The 24,197-nt window shown below is 36.2% G+C and overlaps 2 protein-coding genes across 2 annotated transcripts in view; both read right to left on the minus strand.

The window, feature by feature from the left end:
• The window catches only part of LOC145676089 (uncharacterized), a 47,295-nt gene extending 42,366 nt beyond the window's left edge, over nt 1-4,929 (minus strand). The window contains exon 1 of the mRNA XM_081746968.1: nt 1,776-4,929. The gene's annotated coding sequence lies outside the window, so the exon portion shown is untranslated. The remainder of the gene's footprint in view (nt 1-1,775) is intronic.
• A 2,058-nt stretch (nt 4,930-6,987) lies between these two features.
• On the minus strand, nt 6,988-23,970 carry LOC145676136 (uncharacterized). The gene is made up of 2 exons (XM_081747042.1): nt 23,143-23,970; nt 6,988-14,370 (listed from the first exon to the last, which is right to left on the minus strand). The coding sequence occupies exons 1-2, from the start codon at nt 23,505-23,507 to the stop codon at nt 12,906-12,908; spliced, it is 1,830 nt and encodes a 609-aa protein (XP_081603168.1). The 5' UTR covers nt 23,508-23,970; the 3' UTR covers nt 6,988-12,905.
• Between the last annotated feature and the right edge of the window lie 227 nt (nt 23,971-24,197).

Genomic DNA, 24,197 nt, shown 5'->3' on the forward strand with positions numbered 1-24,197 from the left:
GAACGATACTGGAAACAATGTTCATACAAAAGTGGGGCCTAGTTTTCTCGTCACAACGGTAGTAGCAAGAAGGAGCTGAGACAATTGGTTTTTAAATTCTAACGTAATCCACGCATTCGCTTTTCTATGCCCCACTAGACCTCCAATTAGGGGTGCTTCCTCCTAAATTTTGTATAACCCTATATTTCTATTCGGAATAGCTATGTATTGCTGCTTGCAGTAGTACTATATCGCACAAATGATTAACTTTGGCATCCCCCTTTCGGAATATCACGCTACGCTACTGAGCAAAATCACAATGTAATTCTATGAACAAATTAAATATAAACTTATTTTAAAGACAAAAGCAAAGAAATTATGAATATAAGCATTGAAACTTGTTTTAGTGTATTACTATTTGACTCATCAAGCCACTAATTGGGTATGCATGCAACAGTTGTTTTGACAAATTTGCCTCAGGAGATTTGTTCGTACTTCCGCTGTCTTGAAATTAGGGTGGTGGGAAACTGGATGCCGTTCTGGTCACCAGCATCCTTGTGGTAAGTTATCAGAGAAGGAAAAATATCTTCCATAAAAAAGGAGATTCCATTCCATCTCGCCTAACGATTTATCAGTCACTGATATCTCCAAGAGAAGAATGTCAGCTATTTTAGGTGAGATGGGAATTCACATCTTGCCTAATCCCTTCTCGCCTAAAATGGCGGTAAGACACAAGGAGGGAATTTCTGCACTAAAGAGAGAGTTCCTCTACTAGCATTTTAACCAGATATTTTAATCAATATTTTCAATTTCTGTCAACTACAATATAAATATTTAATAAGTACTATACAACAAGAAAGCATAGGGGAGGGGGACGATGAAGTTGATGTAGTTCACTTTTGGTTTGTTTTGGGAAAACTGGAAGGTGCTTAGCAGACAGAAGCTAATCAGAAAAAGGATAGAAATATACAGGATAGAAATATACAGTGTTTCAAAACAACACTGACAGCGTTTGGGAGCAGATTGCTGACACCAAGATAAGACAAAAAGTATAGACCAACCTGGGTGTACAAATACTTCCTTTCGGTACTATAACCAGCGAAAAATCTGTCGGAAGATGCAAAAAAAAATTAATAAAATAAAAAAATAAATAAATAACTTGAGAACGAAATGTCGGATCGAAGTTGGGGGAAAAAGAATGTTTATTATTTTTAGCCGTAGTTTCCATTAATACACAACTCGATGTGGTACAGGGCGGGGGCAAGGGTCACCCCAAAGAAATTGAAGAAATCCTGGGATATTTTATTAAACGTTGAGTATAATGACATACGATTAAACTAACTAAAACTAAAGACGATGTTTCTACTAACAAAAGTCTTAGAACGTGGTCCAAGTTACAAGAACCTCGTTAGAATTCGAAAAAGGAAATATTACGAATTTAAACATTGCCCTTACTGTACATAACACTATCCCTTAAAGCCACTTTTAAGGTAAAATAAAATAACGAAAGTTTTGGTTTGTTTCAGTTTACCGCCCCACGGTTATGCCATGATGACTAAAGGAGACTTAGACTTACTGATTATAATGGAATCTGAACCACTTTTTCCGTTCAACTGTATCCCACCGGGAACCGAATCCACGCGTGCCGTAGGCAAGCTTGTTAGCCACTAGACCAAGCGGATGTCCAAAATAACGAAAGTTAAATATTAAATGAAATATTACATGATAAAACATACGACGGTATCTATCCCTTGAATCAAATTACATAAGATAGAAAAGTGTTTAAATCTTCCTACCTTAACGTGATGTGTTTTGTAGAACCAGAGATTCCAGGATCGTCATCATCTTCTGATTGAGTGTTCCGTGCAATCACTTTGTTAATACAAGACATGTGTTTAGTCCTCAAGTGCGATAATAAAGCACTTGTCGATCCTCCTTTGCATCTAAGTACTTTTTTACACAAGAAGCATTAAGCTTCTTCTCTAGTCTTGGCACGTTCAAAGTATTTCCACACTTCACTTCGTGACATATTGTGATTTGCTTAACCTTAATTGCTGCTTTCACCCTTATCTTGCAGGTCACTGAAATGAATATTAAATGCTTGCTCAGTGCGTTTGCGCAGTTGACCTTGACAATCGTTGCACCATATGCACCTGCAAATGTTTACTATCAAAAGCTCGACACATTATAGGCTTAAGACTTTTAGGTTCCAAAACGTTCAAATTAGAATAAAGTACATTTGAGGACGTTATACGTTATCAAAAACGTTGTTTAGCATTTTGTTTTATATATTACAGAAAATGACATTTTCGTACATTTGATTACCAGTATATTTTAACAATGTTAGCTATTGTGCACATCGAAACATCTTTTAATACAACAATATTTTAGTTTTAAGCTAACATCTTTTAAACAAAATAAAATATTAATAGAACTTTCCTTACCTGGAGTTGTTAATCAAATCTGGTACAAGTAACATTGCCAAAGGGGGCCAAGGAGGCGGGCGCTACCCGTAGGCTATACCTGCACCCCAGACTGGTAGTATATATTAATATTGCGCAAATAATGTGAAATTAACCTTTTCAGTATAACCCCCCTCAAGTAAAATGGATCCAGCCTTCGATTGTGTCCCCAAGAAATTAAATCTGATACTGTAACTGGTGGTATAGCATATCATAGCCAGTTTAGAACTACAATGAACCTAATATTTTTATTTTACTTATTTATTATTTTTAATTTTCCTATTTTTAAAATCAAATGCACTTCACTTTCCTAGAATCACACTAAGGGAGAAAATAATACCTATATGAGGAAGAACATACCGCGTAGAGGGAGCCTTGTTATTCCATTGTTCAAAACTGTTTGACGATGAGAGGCTAAATCAATATTTCGTGCGTTGATATATATATATATATATATATATATATATATATATATATATATATATATATATATATATATATATATAAACGGCAACTTAGGGTATAGATTCTAAACGCGGGGGGACTCCGTCCCGACTTCGAAAAAATATGTAGGCGTCGCCCAGTTACTAAAAAAATACAATGGAGAAATATAGGAAGGGGGAACAAGCGTGACGTCATGCTGCTACCTACCGTCCTCCTACCTTTTCAGATCCACTTTTACCCCTTTTTATGACTCCCAAATTAGAACATTTTAGATGGTTTAAAATTCTTGTATTTTTGATCATAGCAACTTGACCTGTAAAGAAGACAAAATTTCTCCATTAAATGTACAGGAACGAAATAGGATCATCCTTAAGAATCTGAAGCTTCGACATAACACTCCATTTGTGATGTGTGTCACTGCATGAGACCACTGCGTGGTAACGATTTGTGTTCATGCAAAGCAAAATGTGCGTACATCAGCACAATACAAAACTGAAAAAGCTATTTATTAATGCTTATTTTCATTACCGCAAACTAAACGCAAATATTACGTTGTGTCAAGCTCGAAAACCGCTAGTGAATGAGGGCTCAAAGCGCTTGAAAAGATTGATTTACACAATAATTTTGTACTCTGAGTCCAGGAAATGAACACCAATAGGCCTACATACATTTCAATTTCTTACTGGTAAATAGTTATCCGGACTTTTGGTATCCAGTTCTCAAACAAGCCAAAAAATTCGCTAGAGTAGATTAATTCAACGACGGTACTAAGAAAGAGCTGTTTCAAAGAAACAATACACAGTAATTTTTGAAAAGGCGGTTGATGAGCCTCCAAAGGAATGCCTCCGTCTGTCTTTATTCGTGAAGACATTAATCAAGCAATCTTTGTACTAGTATTACCATTTTTTCTATCTACTACATAATATTACGCAACTCTATCATACAGGGCATAGTGTTTCATTTCAGTATTCTCCCCATTAAATTGATCACTTGAGACTATAAATATCTATATATTAAAATGCTAGGTTTATATGTTTGTGTGCAAAGAAATGTTTATATGTTTGTCTCCAATCCTTTTGACAATGAGATCTCGAAAACCACAAGTGCTAGAATCGTGCCAGTCTTGCTGGTCGATTCCAAATTTTGTGTAGATTGGCCCAGTTCCAATTGAATATTTAAAAAGCATGGCCATTATTTTTTAATACATTTTTTAGGGTACACTGGAAGTGTTGACATTTTAAAAAATAACACATTCTATAAGTTATACCTCCAACACAACATGTTTGTATACAGTGGTTGTATATTTCTCAGGCGTTTGTTTCATGACCAGGAGGCGCGGTGGCTCAGTGGTAGAGCGTTCACCTCCGGTGCTTGAGGTCCTTGGTTCGATCCCAGCTCACGCCGTGTGGACTTTGTGGTGGACAAACACCGCGCTCGTGGGTTTTCTCGGGGTTCTCCCGTTTCCTCCCACTTTCTTCATTCCACCATTTCACTCATCTCTCATTATCACCGTCTCCTTTAGCCTAACCGGCATAACCGTGGGACGTAAAACTTAAAGATTTGGTTTCGTTTCATTTCATGACCAATTGATAATGAAAATCGAAGAAAACTATTTCTCGAGTGATGGAGAATCTTTAATATTTAGAATGTTTTGCTAATGAACACCATATATCAGTGGCATTGTAATAAATTGTGTAGGTAATATATTTGCTTATTACATACTGCATGCAAGAAGAAAGAAAGCACTGATCATATATGAATTAGAAATTCCAACCAGAAGTAGGCTCAATCTTGCAAACGGTGCGAGATATTGAAAAAATCTCTCCTTTGTGGTACCCCTTGCCGATTATTATCAAGACGTCTTTTATTTGTGTCTATAAGGGGACATGTACAGATGTTGTGAGGAATGACAAGGAGATCCATGCTCATATGTGAATGATGCGCTCTGTAGAGAGTGCAGGTTAAGCTAGTCTAATTAGAATAAATCCAGGTTCTGAAAATCTATTGATAATAAGGAAGGTAATTGTATTCGAAAGAACTAGAGATTTACAGAAGAGTGAATATTGAATCGAAGGAAAAACATGTTGTTAAGCGTAACTAATAATAATAATAATAATAATAATAATAATAATAATAATAATATTATTATTATTATTATTAATAATAATAATAAAGTACCGTTATAACAAAAATCCCAACTGGGTTTTGATGAAAGTTCAAACTGGATTAAGGTAGAAGCTCAAAGGTAGTTCTTGATGAAAACGGAAGCCAATTTTGATTGAAAACTAAGCCGATTTGAAGATCTAAGATATATGTAGATTCTCAAGGAACCAATACTGGATTCGGTAAACATCGCAATGGTTTTAGTAAAAACTAAAACTCAAAACTGTTCTGGAAAACACATAAAATTGTCTGTGGAAAGGAAATGGGCTCCGGAGAACAACGAAAAATATTCTGGTCAGAAATGGAACCAGTTTTGAAAAAACTGATACAGGTTTTGATGAAAAACTGAACCGGCTTTGAAGAAAACCGAAATCGGTTTCAGTAGAAAAAACGTACCGGTTTTTGAAGAATACAAGAACCGGTTTTGGAGAAAACCGAGCCGGAAATGAAGAAAACCGAAACCGGGTTCTGAAGAAAACCGATACCGTTTTTGGGAAACCGAAACCGGTTTTTTGAAAATTTTGAAAACCGGTTTAGGTTTTCTTTGGGAACCGGAAACCGAAAAACCGGCTTCTGTGCCTACCACTAGTATATACTGTATGTGTGTGTCGTCTTTTTAAGCGTATGAGTAATTGTATGTTTATCTGTTTATTTATATATTTATTTATTTATGTGTATTTATATATATTTATAATATTATTTAATTATTTATGCCAATTAATTGTTAGTTTAGATTATTTGTGCTAAGATCGTCCTTTTGATGTGTGTGTGTAATTTACAACAGATAGGAAGCCTCGGTATAGGTAAATACGAATTAGAATACTTGAAGTGGATTGGCTGCTGCTAGGAGCCAATCAGAAGCAAGATATCTCAGCTCTTGTGTGTATATAAGACTGCACGTTTCTCATGTATCTCATAGTGTCTGATGAAGCCAAAATGTTAGTTGGCGAAACTGTAACACGTATGTAATATTTTTATGTGAATATACTGTTTTGCTCAGCAAATATTTTGTTTGTGTTTAAGTATATATAAAGCAAAGCTTCTACTTATGGAAAATATTACATGTGTAAGAATAAAATAGTATTGTAACGCCGCTAGTGGCGCATCGAGCCGGAAGCTTGATATCGTGTGGAATGAGTTGATAGCCGGTAAATTTGCAATTAAGTTTGGGAGTGAGATGCGTTTTACTGATAAGTAATGTGTCAAATTGTTCCTCGTGTAATAGTTGTTAAAATATGAGTTTATGAGGTAAGTACAAGAGAATGTTGAATAGAATAAAAGTCATAGTCAAATAACTAGATACATGATCACTATGAAGTTAAATAGTTGTTTCGGGTGGAGATACATGAAAGTGCACGCACGTCTCACCTTTTCGATTTTGAACATAATGAGTCAATAGTGGTACTACAAGTTTCGGCCTGAATTCTTCTGGAGCAAGCCGAGACTTGCAATTGTAGCTGTATCTCGGAGGCGGGAATTGATACCAAGTTTTGCAGATTGGAACTTGTTGCAGATTCGGACAGTTTTCATAGGAAAAGGAAAAGTGTGCACCTCTTTGTAGGATAACAGGTTCATAGGTTGCATCTGTTAGTAGGATGTACTTTGTTTTCTTGACAGCGTTTACCTGAGAGCAGTGTTGCCACACTTGGTACAATTGTATCAAATTCAGCCCTTTTTGTCATTCATCGGCCTGTTGGTACCACGCTGGCATTTTCAGCCCTTTTTGTGAAAAAGTTGGTACAATTCTACTCAATTCAGCACCATTTAACAAGTACTTGTCACATTTTCAAAAGTGTCAGTAAGACTTTTCCTACAGCTCACGTTACTCATACCATTGTGACTTAAAATGATTAATAATTTGTGATGTCTTTCAGGGAAGGTTCTAGGACCCTTAACCGGTTTTACATTATGTCAGTTTACTTACCTTATATTCTCCTTACAGTCTATTTTCCTCCTTCGGTCTTAACATAAGCGAGAATACGGTGGATAAATATACTTTATTATTTTATATTAACGTACTGTTTACACACGAACTCGGAGATGAATAATTTGTTCCTCGTTTTATATATATATTTTTCATATATGACCAGAATGCCGCTTTGGTTTATTTCACTTTGAAACAAAGGCGGGTTTGATTTTCTTACAATACATACCGAAGATAACCGTTTTACCAGTGGCGGATCTGATGCCGGGGGCCTAGCCTCCACTTTTTTAGGTGACAAAAATAATTTAATCTATTACATATATATTTTTGAAAGTTTATAGTAAACTCATCATATAACTACTTATCATAGCCTGAGTTCTGCCTGGCCCCCATTTTTACCTTCTACCTAGGTAGATCCGACACTGCGTTTTCCCTTTTAATTTGCGGCCTCTGTTATATTTCCTACATGTGAGAAAAGTTTCATTTACTTCCACGGTTTTTCGGGGCCTACTTTTTGGATGTCTTTGAGTTGACTTTGAGTTTAACGTCCCGTTCAGCAGCGAGGCTATATGAGACATGGACCTACTGATTAACATGGAATTCGAACCATATGAGCTCCCGCCGGGAATCGAACCCAGGTCTCCCACGTAGAAGGTGCGTACGCTAACCGCTTAGCCACGAAGGAGCTCCTTGGATGCCTTTGAAAAGTAATTTTTAAAAAGAGGTGTCTTGATTTGTACTCTTGGAAGAGGGGGGGGTCTTCTAGAACTTTACCTCATTTAGTTTCGTGTTATAGAGCCATGTATCACACTGGTATAAAGTAATTAATTCAGCCGTTTTTGTTCCAATTTGGTACTATTTTTCAGCCCGTTCCAGAGCTAGGACTGTGTCAACACTGCCTGGGAGAGGAATTGGTCGTAATGAGCAGGATTGTTCAAATCGGCGTCTCTTCTTGAAAATTAAGATTTGTTTATGCAAAAGGTCGCTGATAGTATCCTGTGATGTTCTCAGAATTCGAACTATGTACGTTGGTCCCTGATTGTTCCGAATACGGATGCATTATTAAAGGTGTGTCCCACTTCAGGAAGTTCAGCCTATATATCAAGTGTTATAGATAGTGGGACCCCTCGTAATACTATTGACATGGTATGTGGCTGAGGTTGCTGGTGTCGGATGTTGTTGAGAGAAGTTAAAGTTTCAGTTTTCCTGAACATTTCGAAACTGGATTGTCACGAATTATTTTGCGAAGTTAGCCGACTGTGATTTAATGATGAATCCATTGTTTTGTTTCTACCATTTGCGAAATATCTTTGCGTTGCCGATACTGGAGAAGTTAGAGAAGTAAAACCTTCGAACTAAAGTACATTGGATTGTAGTTTTGCTGTAGCAAGCTGTAGACAGGCTGCAGAGGATAAGCTGGTTGAAGTCAGAGTCGGAGCTCAAGATGCTATGTGCATTTGTATGCTTCTTAAATGGTGGTGAACTCGTTGATGATGCTTGGTGGTTGCCACTGATCGGAGAACGAGAACTCTGGGAACCTGGTTCAGTGTATGCTGAGCATGAATGAAATTGTGTAATGAAGAAAGTGGGAGGAAACTGGAGAACTCCGAGGAAACCCAAGCACACGGTGTTTGTCCACCACAAAGTTAACTTGGCGGGAGCAGGGTTTGGACCCGAGACCCCATGCATCAGAGGTGAACGCTTTACAACTGAGCCACCCCGGCAATTTTATCTTCAAAGGATGTATGAAAGACTTTCCATCGTCAATTATCATATGCGGTCTAATAACCGAACTGAAACAGTATCCAAAACTATGAGATGAGAACAGGATAAGAGTGAAAATGATCATAATGATGATCAAAAATTATACTACTTGTGTACTCCAGCCAGTACGCTCGTGAAAACTCTCAATTTCTTGCAACCTGTCGCCTGTTAATGAATTAGCATCACTGTGCGCCCACATGAGTTCAATAAATAGAGTCTAGACTTGGCAGCTACGCCTCACTACATGCGCGCCAGCTGAGAAAGTATGTGAATGCACTACGTTTTACCGGCAAACCAAAGTGGCTAGCAACCTATGAGAAGGTTACGCCCTCTCTAACGTAAGTGATGGAAAAGAAATAATTTACAAAGCGTAAGTGGAGATCTGTGCTATATCGAAATTTTACAATTATACGGTATAAAAACTAACAAAAAATCAAAAAGAAAAAGAAAAATGGGCATATGGAACTTTGATCCTTAGCATTATAATGAAAGTAAACATATATAACACAACTTAATATAGACAGATTGATTCAATATAAATACAATACAATTAGAGAAAATAAAAAATGAGTAAAGGGATAACGAGGACGGAGAATGAGCGGAGGTGCGAAGCACAAGTTAACACATGTGTATTGTTTATCAGAAAAATGAATGTGTCTTTTGCGTAGGGTCATCTCTATGTGACGATGGGAAACGGAGAAGCCAAACTGAGCAGAAAGTGATTACTGTGCAGGATATGATGGATGAAAAAGTGGAAGATGCTAATGAATAACATAATCAGATATAACCTTCAGCCCCAGATTAGCCCGAATTCGTGACTTTTTTTGAATTATTTGTAAACAACTGCAACATCAGTTTTGTTATTTGGTATGTTAGCAACTTTGGGTGAGACACTTGTCGGTTTCCGGGGAAGATGTGGATTTCGTATTTATATGCCTAAAAGACCTCCAAAATGTAGAATTAAAATTTTTATTCTTGTTGGTGAAACATTATACTACACAACAAATATAGAAGTGTATGTGAGAACACAACCAGAAGGCCCGTTCCAGATAGATAACAAACCTGAAGAAGTAGTGAAGAGATTGTGTCAACAGATTCATGGCTCATCTTGCAAAGAAACTTTTTACAATAATCGGTTTACAAGCTGCAATTTGGTTAAATAAATGGAATGAGACAGTAAGTTAACTATTATAGGGACAATTCGTAAAAGCAAGAGAGTTGCCCCCGCGTTTGTGAATGCCAAACGGAGGAAAGAATACAGTAGTGTATTTGGTTTTTATTAGAACTGCACCATTGGTTCGTATGCATCTAAGAAAAATCTGTGTTTAGTGCTGATCTCAAGTATGCACAATGACGTCAAATTAGATGAGAGTACCAGAGATAACAGAAAGCCAGATATCGTCACATTTTACAACGATACTAAAGGTGGGGTGGACATAGTAGACCAGATACCTACTGAATATGACGAAGAAAGAAATACTACACGATGGGAAATAACGTGATTTTATCACTTCTAAAATGTAGAACCGACTAATAGTAATGTTATACATTCAGCGAACACAGCAAGTTTTTCGGATTGACTCTAGAAGATGCTTCTGTAGCTCCTCATGTAGGAAAGCGAGGACGATGTTACATGTATAAACACAGTAAGGCCAGATATCTTGCCAAAAGTGCTGTAAGTGGTTTTGCCTAAGTCACGCAAAAATGATGTGTGGAGACTGCTGCAGAATTGAAACATGAATATACCGCTATTAGGAGAAATCCTGGTTTTCATCTTTCTAGTTAATAAATATTTTATTTTCAGTACCGGTATTTAAGCAATAAAATAGTCACATAATTATCTAACTTAATTTTAACAAGAAAGGTATTGCCTCAATAAAAATGTACAGTTTCGCTTAAAGCGCATCCACTGTCTGGTGTTTGTATTTAATATTGTAAATATAATACAAATTTAAATCCTAGTTCACATCTTATCAGACAAAAGTGTTCCTGGGTTCATGAGGCAAAATGTTACCATTCATAAAAATTTTTTTCACCTTACCACTATACGGTTAGAAACAATGAATCTCACGAGGGTAAAGTGTACTGGCAGAGCGCAAATATTAGAGAAAAGGAGTATGCTGATAGTGATTTGGTGTGGGGTCTAAAGTGATGTAGTATATATTGCATGAATAAAGGGTGCTGAGTTTGGAAGCGTTTGTTGATATACGTGACATTTACTTTTTCGATATATTACTGTAATATGGACAAGTTATGCATTGGTATAGCTCCAGAGTGGGACTAGGTAATCGGACAATGAAAGGTATGTGGAAAACTTTTGGTTAGAAGGTCAACAGTTTTTTTTTTATAGATTTTGAATAATGAAGCTATCCACACTGTAAATCTGTATGTTAAGTTTGGCAGTAAGAAATTTTTGTATGTACTTAGGATCGTCTATGCATAAAAAACAAAAAGACGGCATCAAACCGCAGAAAAGTTAAAGTTCGAGCTACTGCTTCGCGAAAAATATTTGAGCTATCTCTATACTTTATCATTTCCATTGTGAACCCAGTAGTAAGGCAACGGCTAGAGTCTGCGTTTGACAGTTGGAGATGCAGTGAAATATCGTTATCATTTATTGGTAGAGAACACTCAATTAAAATAATTTACAATGTTCAACTCAGATGGCAAGAAAAGAGTGAGAGTGACTTGGACAACGTGATCCCACGCTAGACAAGTGTGCCAAATCAGATGTTTTATATTCTGCGTTTAATGTGGTGATGTACAGTAGAATGCTGCTCAAAAGTGCAGTGAACAGAAAACCACCTTTAAACTATACTACAAAAATGTACAAAGTGTTACAAACAATTTTACAGACTCTGCCGTAAATATATCTTTTTAGTATTGAGCGAAACATGTCTGAAAATATCGATAAGGAACAGTGGAATGTCGTTTCTCAACCAATTCTCTACATAGAAATAAGACCGCAGGACCATAGAGGCGGATTGTTTGTAGTATTAAAATTAATGGGGCAGCAGAGCACAGAATGATCTCGTATGTGAGTGTGAAACTATTAAAGCAGAGGTGTGTCCAAAAACAATCTCCGTCGGGTGTTTCTGCAGACCATATAGGAACAGTGCTCAAAGTTAACTTGAAATATGCCACGAATCATTTCCAGATGTTGTCAGAAGGTGACAAAGTTGCTCATTTTGGTGACTATAACTTGAGCTTAGATAGGGATCTACAATAAACATGGGATAACGTCAGACACAAATGACATCCGTTTGTCGACTATTCTACTCAAGCACTCAATTTGGAATAGTACAATTTTCATAGCACGAGTAAAAATAACAGCTTAGATTACACCATCTCTATTCCTCCAACAGAATGCGACAACTCATATAAACTCTCCGCACGTGTGAGATTTTTGTCTTTTGTGGATTATCATTTAATTTGCAATATGTGAACCTTGAGTAAATGCCTTGCTAAGCACTTTGCATCTCTTTGGTGACAGACTTGTGTTCAACTGCATTTCAAGTTTTGAGCGTAGACTATATCGTCTTCTACACCTCCCACGCGTGAGGTTTTGATCCTGTGTGGCTCAGCACGTATGAACGTAGAATAAATTCAATTCCAGGATTTTTGCAAGGTGAGATTTTGCTACTGTGTGTACTCACATATGTGTAGCCAATTTTGAACGTAGATTAAATGCCTTACCACACTCTTTACATGTATGATGTTTTACTCCTGAGTGCATTAACATGTCTCTAGCCAAACTTGAACGTATATCAAATGACATACCACACTCAGGGCATATTAATGCATATTCTAATGGATATTAACATGTGTAGCCAGAGTTGAACTTCGATTAAACTTCTAACCAAACTCTTAGCATACGTGACCTTTTTTTCCTGTATGGATTAGCATGTGTGTAACGAACCTTAAACGATATTTAAATTCGCCATCACACTCGTAGATCGTGTGATATTCTGTTCCTCTGAGAATTAACATGTTTGCAGCCAAACTGGAACCTCGATTAAATGCCTTACCACACTCTTGGCATGTGTATTTTTTTCCTGTGTGAATTAGATAAATGTAGCCACAATTGAACGTAGTCTAAATCCTTTACCACACGCTCGGCACGTGTAAGTATCTTCTGTGTTTACTAACATGAACAAAGACAAAGTGCCTTACCTCACTCTTGGAAGGTGTGATGTTTTTCTCGCGTCAGGTTGTTCTCCTGTGTGGATTAACATGTGTTTAGCCAAATGTGAACGTTGAGTAAATGCCTTACCACACTCCTGGCACATGTGACTTCTTTCTCCTGTGTGGATTAACATGTGTCTAGCCAAATGTGAACGACAGGTAAATGCCTTACCACACTCTTGGCAAGTGTGAGGTTTTTCTCCGGTATGGATTAACATGTGTCTAGCCAAATGTGAACGACGAGTAAATGCCTTACCACACTCTTGGCAAGTGTGAGTTCTTTCTCCTGTGTGGATTAACATGTGTCTAGCCAAATGTGAACGACAGGTAAATGCCTTACCACACTCTTGGCACGTGTGAGTTCTTTCTCCTGTGTGGATTAACATGTGTTTAGCCAAATCTGAACGTTGAGTAAATGCCTTACCACACTCTTGGCACGTGTGACTTCTTTCTCCTGTGTGGATTAACATGTGTCTAGCCAAATGTGAACGACAGGTAAATGCCTTACCACACTCTGGGCAAGTGTGAGGTTTTTCTCCGGTGTGGATTAACATGTGTCTAGCCAAATGTGAACGACGAGTAAATGCCTTACCACACTCTTGGCACGTTTGATGCTTTTCTCCTGTGTGGATTAACATGTGTCTAGCCAAAGTTGAACGGAGATGAAATGCCGCACCACACTCTTGGCAAGTGTGAGGTTTTTCTCCTGTGTGGAATAACATGTGTGTAGCCAAATATGAACGATGCTTAAATGCTTTGCCACACTCTTGGCACGTGTGAGGCTTTTCTCCTTTATGGATTAACATGTGTCTAGCCAAAGTTGAACGGAGATGAAATGCCTTACCACACTCTTGGCAAGTGTGAGGTTTTTCTCCTTTGTGGAATAACATGTGTGTAGCCAAATGTGAACGATGCTTAAATGCCTTACCACACTCTTGGCACGTGTGACTTCTTTCTCCTGTGTGGATTAACATGTGTGTAGCCAAATGTGAACGATGCTTAAATGCCATACCACACTCTTGGCACATGTGACTTCTTTCTCCTGTGTGGATTAACATGTGTCTAGCCAAATCTGAACGACGAGTAAATGTCTCACCACACTCTTGGCACGTGTGTAGTTTCCCTCCTGTATGAATCACCATGTGCGTGGCCAAACTTGAACATACTCTAAATTCCTTTCCACATACTCCACAAATGTGAGATTTTTCACCTGAATGCACAAACTCACCACTTGACATAGTTGAACGTTGATTAAAGCGTTTATCACTATTATGGTACGTACGACGCTTTTCACTTTCCTGCGTCACCATATTTGTTTTCAAACGTGATCGATGAAATCTTTTGCCAAACTGCGTCGAAGTATCAGATTCCCCATAAGAATGAGAGATGGCTTTATTCAATGTAGTAAACATATTCCCTTCTCCGTGGAAATCAAAGATGTTATCGCGCCTGTAACATATTCAACAAACAATGAAATGTAAATGGAGATAATGATTAAGTAGCAAGTAAACATGTAATCATTCGCTATATTACATGATAAAATTACGCTATATTACATGTTTTATTAGACTAAATATTGTAGAAATATGAAATGGAGTACCATATCACTATTGTCTCAAAATAAGTTGCTGTAGTTTGTTTCACTATATCAAATTAAACTATCATTTATATCATGGCGGACATAAGTCTATGACCAGGTATTGTCGGCTGCCTTGACACAAATGCACAGCATGAGAATTAAATCTGTCTTATCTGTAGTTTCGTGTGGAGAAAAAAACAACTTGCGATCCAAAGGTTTAAGAACAACTCAACGTATTAATAGAAACTGTACGGAAGATCATTCACTTATATCATCATAAAAGGAACACGAAAGGCGTTTTGAAACCAATTAAAAAATTACATACAACTTTCCAAGCTGAGGCAGAGAAATTTAAAGTAACAAGACTAAAGACGAATCATTTACAGCGTTGTGATCGTGGTTCAGTGGTCTAGTAGCTTGACCAGTTATCTCGAGGATCTTCGATCGAATAAACGTCAAGCATTTTTTTTTTTTTTTTTTTTTTTACTTTAGGAATTTTGATGGAAATAGATCGGCGATAACACACGCTTCATTACATTCAAATATTTGAATACTCGTTTGTTTCAGCACTTGAAATATCAAGTTTTCAGGAGTAATACTAATAATAATATTTATCTCGAAGAATATTTAAAAATTAAAAACTTATTATCGCTCAGGTCGTACCATTAAAGCAGAAACGTGATATTAGGCAAAAAAAAATATTTTAGTTTTGTGTAATGTTGCCCATGAAAAGACGAATTTCTCATCTCGATTCTAAACCAAACCAAACAAGATCGGGATGAAACATTTTCATTCGAGACGCGACAAGGTTAGCTCACACTATAGTCATGCTTTGGAGATGAGAATCGAGACGAGACCAAAACTATCGTAAACATTTCTCAAACTTATCTCGATTCTAGAAATAGTGTAAGCAACAATTGCTCTGTAGACAGAATCTTATTCATCATTTTGTTAGTTTGTATTTCAGAGCTCACTGAATTATGGTCTGTGTATATATTTTTGTAGCAAAGTTTTTTTAATTGCATCTGCAAACTTCACAAGTTAGTTTATTACAAGCTTTAGTTTTCAATTATATTCATTTCTTTCTTTTTACAGCTTTTTTCCTGAAAACGTACAGTAGAATATATTCTACACGAAATATTAGCGGAAATCTTTCGTTTAAATTTGAGTAGCTGTAGAGGTGTCTCATGATGGTACGTAACCCCTTTCCCGAAACCCCTTCGACATCTTCTGTAGCTTAGTCAGCATAACCATTACTTAAAAACAACTGTAATTACGGCTCTTGTGAGTTCAGAATCCCTACTTTCTACACGAAAATTACCTCGAAACTTTCCGTATAACATGTAACTTTCCTTTATAACATTTAGGTCGTTGTAGGGAAACTTTCCGTTTTAACATGTAGCTAGTTGTAGGAACGTATCGAGAGGTTATGTGCTGTTGCTCGTGACACTTCTCTACAATCCCGACTATTTTGTAACTTATGCCTTACGCTACGGGTTATTTTACAGGCTTTAATACAATGTGTCCTCATACGGAATTTGTTACCTACACTATTATTATTATTATGACTATTACTGAATATTTGAGACCTCAATATTACGTCCTCCTACCGTAGCAAAGCTGGGATAAATGCAATAAACAAGTGACAAATCTTGAGAAATAGACAAAAATCAATGTGAAGGTTACGATTATATTTAGAAGAATCTAACAACTACCAAAAAACACGATTTCAAGCACATGGCGACCGTTTTCCGGATTAAATTATAGCAATCTTCCTACAACTGCTTTTACAATACCATTAGTTATACAGATAACGTGTGGAGTTTTGAATCTGATTAGCCTAGTGTCGACAGTCAATTTCCATCAGATCTTCGGCGAACACAATTAATTAAAAATAAAGCAGAGTGACAGATAAAAACAAGAAATGAGTAATGTAGATTTTTCATGTAAGTTAAGGAAATATGTTTGACCTTGAGAGCAACAGAGAGATTAATGTAGCTCATAAAAATTTTTCTTGTTGATTTTTAATTCTATGTAGATGTGAGTGGATAGCAAACAGCTGATTGAGTATACACACATACATACATGTTTTACACTATGCACCTTTATGTGCATTTATGAATAATAGTAAATGTTTTAATACTAATACACACTGAGCAAGGCTATTTGATAATATGTAAAAAGAAAACAGTATCACGTGACATTTTCAACACAATAACTGTGCAAACGAACAGAGAACATATAGAGAATGTTTCGGAAAGCAGGAATTAGGACGTACAGGAAAAGAGGAAGCAGAATAATTGAACTAGTCATAAGAAAAAAGAGAAAAGGAATAGCGAACAAAGATCAAGGGGGAGTAATGTATAAAGTAGGATGCGAGGAGTGTAACAAAATTTACATAGGAGAAACAAAAAAAAATGCAAAAAAAAAGGATTAAACAGCACCAGGATGATGTAAGAATGAAAATGGACAACAATGCGATATACAAGCATCAGAAAGAAACAAACCACAGGATAGGGTGGGAAGGAGCAGAGGTCATAAAAGTAGAGAACAGGACTTTGGTGAGAAAATAGAAGGAAGCCAGAGAGATTATGAAAGCAGGAGGCAAGGTGATAAACTGGAATGCAGGATTCTCGATAAATAAGGAGTGAGAGAAGATTCTGCTTAAAGAAGAAGGAATAAAAAGAAAGAAAAAGAAACAAAATAACAAGGAAAATAAGGATACTTAGAGGACAGGCCGCATCCAGCGGAAAAAAAGTAAACCTTTAATTGGACACGTGTGCAACTAAAAAGTGAAAGTGAAAACCAGACAAGTGTTACTTTTTAAAGAAGGGGCGGAACCTAATAAAAATTGATCTCCGTACAGTATATATAAGTGATGACCAACTCCTAGCAGCCAGAAGGAGTGGAAGTCTGATGAAGACACAGTTATTGTGTACAAACTGTCACGTGATACTGTTTTTCAAATATTATCACATGGCATTGCTGAGTGTGGTATTGTGTATTAGTACAAAATGGAATCAAGGCCTGATAGAATAGTTATAGAAAATATTTTATATATGGTACTAGTTTATATCTGTGTTAGTTTTATATTGAAGCACTTCGCAAAGTGAAACCTGAGTTGTGAAAAGAAGGATTGGTTGGTAATGGTCGTAATATCAAAATTCATAGTGTTTCATGTTTTAAGTGCATGTTTCTTATTTTCGTATTAAACTCAGACATTTATATTTTTGCACTTTGAATTAGTTGCTCGTAATTCATATCAATATGGAGGCTAGTGTTTTAGAACAATTTCAAGCAACGTTGACAGAGGAATTAGAGAAACAATTAGAAACCATTGCTCAAAAATGGTAATGAATATTGGATGTCTAGGACAAAAAATACATGAATCAGTAGGTGAACTTCAAACCCCGTAACAGAAACGATTTGGGAGCATAGGAAAGAGCGAATTCAATGCCAAAGCAGACAGCTTACGTAATGATATCAAAGTAGCCAATAACTCCTTAACTGAAGTACGCTCTGAATTAGTTAACGCGGCCAATCATGTTGATTCAGTAACTGCTGAGTTTAAAAATAGGGTAGCGGAATGAAAGAAAGGTCTCACTGTGTTCTATGAATACATGCGAACGGCACAGTTTGAGTGTAGGCAAACCAACAAATTAAAAGAGTGCAAGGCGAAAAGAAACCGTAAATACTCTTGAATTCAAGGCGGCCCAAGTTGGGAAAGGTATGTGCCAAATAAACCAGAAAGTCGATTACAGTCAGAAAAAGGAAATATGCAGTGTATAGATAGCAAAAAAGAAGAATCGTTACGCGTACCTCTGGACAATTGTTTCTAATGTAATTGTTTTGCCGGCAAGGAATACCGATGTTTCACACATGATAAGCGGTAGCGTTCAGGTTGCGCGTATCCGCCCTCTCGAAAAAGCCAGGGAAGACTAGAGAGTTCAATTGATGATTTTGTGTGATAACGAAGTTACAGTGTTGTCGGTTTTGTGTCGCAGCAAATGGTTTTGCGCGACTTAACAAATTCAAATTTGTCTTTGTAACAGTGTATGTCTAAGGTAAGTTGCATTTTAGTGCTGTAAATCTATTCCGACTTTATCAGCTCTGAGTATTGTATAAGGAAACGACTTCAAATTAACAATAGACCCGCCAAGCGAATTGTGTTTTACGTAGTGAAGGTCTCGTATATAAAATATCGGTCGGAAATGTTTACCGTAAAAAAGCGTAAAAGTAACACTTCCAATAAAGCACACGTAGTCGAAAGTATATTTCCGTTATAGAACCGAAATGTAACAGCAAGGTTAAGAAGAAAATAAGATGACCAATGATACCCAGTTGAGTTTTCGTAATACATTATTAACGTAAACTCGATTTCGAGGAGCATAATCAATAGAATTAAAATGATCAGACGTGATCATATCAGTACATCAGATGCAACATTTATTAATTTTCAGTTGCCGAAATGTTTGAATTTTCAAGCTAGTACTTCACTTTTGCGAAATTGTAAAGAGCGAAAATTTAAGTGTAGTGCTACTCAAAATGTAGACAAGTTGATTGCTCATGATGAAAACAATGTTCGTCGACCTCCACGTACAGCGTATTCTGAGCACGCACAACCACACATTAGGCGTGCAGTAGGAAATAAGTTGAGAATAAAAGGAAAGAGCCTTGGTAAGCGTAATACGGAACGCACTAAACTCGGTCAAAGACGAACTACATGCAAATTAAAGTCGAGCTGTAGGCGAGGTTATTTCGAGTCAAACATGCGGAAGAAGTGTATATGGACTCCGAAGAGCACTAAAACGCTTAAGCGAAAACACGTACGAACATTGTATAGTAAACTACATGGCAAAATATAGTAATAGTAAAAGCAAACCTAAAAAGAAATTTATGACAGGTATCGCAATGCAGCGTAAATCCAAACGTCGTAAAGGAAGGTGTGTTATTACGTGGAAGTTTAGTAAATACGCTGTAAAAAGGAGAAAAGTACCGAAATTAAACAAACTAACTGGAAAAGTACACGTAACCGTGCTAAATTACAGCTCACAAGCGTAACCGGCACAGATGGAAAATTTAAATCTTGGCACAAAAAAAGCGTGAACTTCACCCGAACTCGGGCTAAACCCCGGAAGAGATGAGAAATCAGAAATACCGAATTTGAACTTATAAACTTTTAGATTATGAAAAAAGGATTATTGTTTATTTCCCCGAATTTCGAAGGTTACTTTTCAGAATCAAAGTGTGTGCCCACCGCCACTGACGCACCAGTTCAAGGAACCATCAAAATCGCTCTACAATCAGGTACGTTTACTTAGATGTCATGTTTTATGGTTTCCTTACAGCTTTCGGAGATGAAAGATGAATGTGGAAAGGAGAGGAAAGACAGCATTGGAAATTTTAAACAGGTAATTGATTTAGAACGCGATTTCGGACTTTGAAATTGTAATAATACCGCACCAGTTTTGAAAAGTATGGCTGTCCCGTTTTGGATGCGGACTTTCAGTATCGAATTCTTATTAGGACGTTTAAGTTTTGTATTTTTTTTTCAGGTCTTTCCAGTTTTGGGAACCATACTTCATAATAAAATTTTATTATCAAATTTTGCTTGAGTTTTTAATCATTCTCCTTTATGCTTATATTAACATTAACTGTCCCCATACAATCAAGCATTTGGAGACATGTTAGGCAATTAGAGATAATTACGAACATAATTAGAGAAGTACTAGTAATAACTACAATTAATCATAAAGTTAAAATTTTGGATAATTAAAAAATGTGCTCTTCAGATAGTGAATTTTTTCATCTGATGTTGTGATTGTATAATGAGAAAATATGCGAAATTTGTAATGTAAGATTAAGTGGCCGTCAAAATACTGTAAGTTAAACACAATTTAGTATAATATTGAAAGTAATTGACAATAACCTTGAATTTGATAAAGTTGCTCGTTGAGTTGTTCGTCGTTCGTTATATATATGCAGTCTACTATGAAAAGTCAATGTGCATTCAATGTGACTAATGATAACTGAAGTTAATTGACTTCAGAGAAAGCGATATTATAAGTTAAGAAGAGTTGAAGGTTAAAATATAGTTCATCCCCTAGGGACATCCCTACTTTCGTTATAAAATTAAAGTGATGAAACCAGTGCGACGCCTGGTTGGGTCCCAGCTAATATGCAGATTCGGCAATTGACTAAAATTTCCAAATTTTGTTCTAACTTTTAAGGTTGGCATAATAAGAGAAAAGTATAATAGTAATAAAATTGATGTTCGGATTTTAGATTTTGATATAATAATTAATTTTGATTTGGATTTATAGAAAATAATTAGGGTTTTGATTTGGATTTAAAGAAAGTAAATTATATGTTATTCTTTTTGATGTTTGAAAAAAACTCTTGTATTCTTGTGCCGGGAATCATAAACCGATCTAAAGAAAAAGAAACAGGGAAGCCCGTTTACGATTCCACGGTACCCTTTACTACGATAAACACCGGATAATATGATGTATCGATAGTACGGAGTGCCTACGTCAGTTAGACAGTATATGGTAAAATCAAGGTTTATGTTATGAGAACATATTAAGATTGCTACGTACGAGTAGGCCCTGAAGAACAAAAATGTTTAATGAACAAGTTAATATTACTGTTATCTTGTGTTTCACTATTGTGACAAATGCTCTCGGATGTGACTTTATTCTCGATAAAGATAAATGCAATTGCTAGTAAGTCACACATAAGTATTAGCTAGCGCTCTTTAAATGGTTACATTTGTAAACCTACCAATTTTGTAGGTACGAGCGGGCCTGAAGTAATAAAATTGCTTAAAAAATTGATGAATTGAAATGTGGGGCTGTAGCATTAAATCTCCTCCAAGGGTGTATTTCTTGTCGTCCTCTTCATTATATTTATTTTCTTAAAATGCCTCCTCAAGGCCTGAATGTTGACAGCCCAATTGGGGTTGGGAAATTAACCCTGATGTGTCATGACTTGAATGCCGAAGGCATGCAACTAGGGTGGTATGTAAGGTCTTAGGGTAGAAGCGATTCATTCGAATCGTCAGGGACCCTGCAGGTCTCAACTGTAAGAGATTGTCAGCACCGTTGGTTTTAGGATCCAATTCATTAATCTGTATTTTTTATGAATGACTTACAACCTGTGTTGTCAACTAATTACGCACAGAATGGCGCTTCATAAAGCCTAACCGCCGTTTAACTAATTTATTTGTATTAAAATGTTCAAACGGTTATTAGTTACGTTGTATAATGCAAGTTACGTTGTGTAATATAACGAAACTGACTTAACATTAACGGATATTCTTTGAAAATTTGGCGGTCCTTACAGTGACTGCTTTCCATACCACTACAACAACAAACTCTCCCTGTAACTAGAACTGATGCTGACCCCAAACATTAACACCAAAATAAAGTTACATGTTCTATCGTAGGTGGTAGTTGAAACTTCGTGCATACAATTCATGGTTTTACTGACGGAGGACTGTGAAACTCTCTTCATATTTTGTACGAAGTAATGCCCGATGTGCAAAGTAACCCCTTGTCAAGGTAGCTAGTAACCACTGTAAGCGAAATGAAGTATCAAAGTTTAGTGTGGCAAATCATAACATGGAACTATGAAAATGTTTGGGAATGAAGGGATCCATATAATTAAGAAGTTACGTCCCTAATGTATTGTGTTACTTTGGAACACAAATATACAAGCAAAGAAAGCATTTCAGCATGTTACCTGTAAAATACTTAGGAACGTACAAGAACACATTCAACACGTAAGACATGTAAGTCATCCTAAATACAGAATTTTGCGCTATCCTTGTTTACCCACATTCTGCGTAATGCCCTAATCTGCATAGCAATCTTATTTTTACCGGTCATCTAGCACATGCTGGTTAGCGTTGTTTTTACAATAATTTATATATTATGTACGTTCACCAAGCCTTTAAAGTGATCCCATATTGAGAAATGCAGGTCCATACCCTAAAAAAGATTCCTGGGAATGTAAAAAGTCGACTTCCTTGAAAAAATGAGTGCAGCTATGAATTGGATTGATATATGGACCTCTACAAATAATGAACATCCATTGTTGGTTAAAATATTCTTTATCTTGTACTTTACTTATGTCTTTCGAAGCCCACCGGAAAAATGAGGCTAGACCCATTTGGGCTAAATCCTAAATAAAATCACAAACGTCTATAGTTTATGTTCGAATATAATACATTACAGGTTTACATTTGTAAAATTTTAGGATAATTACCATTCTCATTATTTGTTATTTTACATAAGTCTCTATATAAATAAAACAATATCGTCGAGCACCCATATTTTAAATATGTGAAACAATTAGTGAGAAATGTGTAACCAATAATAAAGAAATAATTATTTTATCAAGTAATGAACTACATAAGAATTGTATGGATGGTATCTATGTTGCTATTATTTTTATTTGGTATGCAGCTTGTCTATGTGTCTCATGTCATTTCCCAATTGTAGGCTACTATCTTACGTTCATGATATCTCCCATATCTAAATATTTGTCGTGAAGTATTGCATTTAACCAACAAAATTTCCGAAACCATGTAACCGTATTATCAATCTGAGCCAATTAGTTAATGAAAAATTGAACATTACCTTTCTGGCCGAACTGAATTTAAACTTTTTGTTGTTAATTGTTGGGAGTCATTAGAATACGACGCGTAAGTCTCCTGAACCACAAATTTTCTTAGCGTTTCTATATTACTTTCAAATGCAGGATCTTCTTCTAGTGCTAATTCTGGTTTCACCCTATCAACGTTTAGTTTCACATCCAAAGAGCACATAGCAGTATCCTTGTCCACTGATACCTCTCCTTCCGTTGTAGATAATATTAACTCTTTGTTGTCATTCTTTAGTTCGTATGTCCACCCTCTCCCTTCGAGCGGATCATCATGAGGTAAGTCATAAGCAATTTCTTCTTTGCACATCAATTCCAACTTAACAGAGGCCTTACCAGCCATTGTGAATTGAAATATAATAAGAATTTAACACTGTTCTTATACTCCCCTTATATTTTACGTTGCCAGTGTTAATGAAATCATTTACAAGTACGTTCACAAAAGCAACTTTATATTTCCAATCTTTTTCTTCTTCCTCTTATTCTTATTCATTGGCCACAATTTCTCTCTCGGCAATTGATTGATGATTGTTTGTTTGTAGTAAGCATCACAAAAGTTTTGAATAGCATCATTATCACTGTATTGAACAAGAATATCGGCAATTTAGAATGGTAATTAAACGTGTAAAATGTAAAGATTAGAATAGTTGAAAAATGATAAAAAAAAAAAGTAACAATATGTGTACAAAGTCATAAAACAGATAGAAAGTAGTAAGTATGATAAAGCGAAAATACGTGAAAAAAGAAGTGTCGCAATCAGGAAAAAGTCAAATTTCAGGTTCAGGTTCAGGTTCAAGGTATTTTCCTTCCTTCTCTTCGGAAGTTTGGTTCGGGAAAAAAAGAAAAAAAGAGAAAGTAAGTACTGCTCCTTTTTCATTTAGTTTTCCATTTTCTTTTTCCACCAAAATTCAAGAAGTTCTTTGTTTTTTTTTTATTTCTTTCTCACTTAGTTCCCTTGCATTTACATTAAAGCCTAACCTCCAAGCAAATTTAACCAAATTTCCTTCCTTTTTCATTTCATCGATCCATTTCC

The sequence above is a fragment of the Thermobia domestica genome, chromosome 18, assembly GCF_964235325.1.
Source record: "Thermobia domestica chromosome 18, izTheDome1.hap1.1, whole genome shotgun sequence".
Classification (NCBI taxonomy): Eukaryota; Metazoa; Arthropoda; class Insecta; order Zygentoma; family Lepismatidae; genus Thermobia; species Thermobia domestica.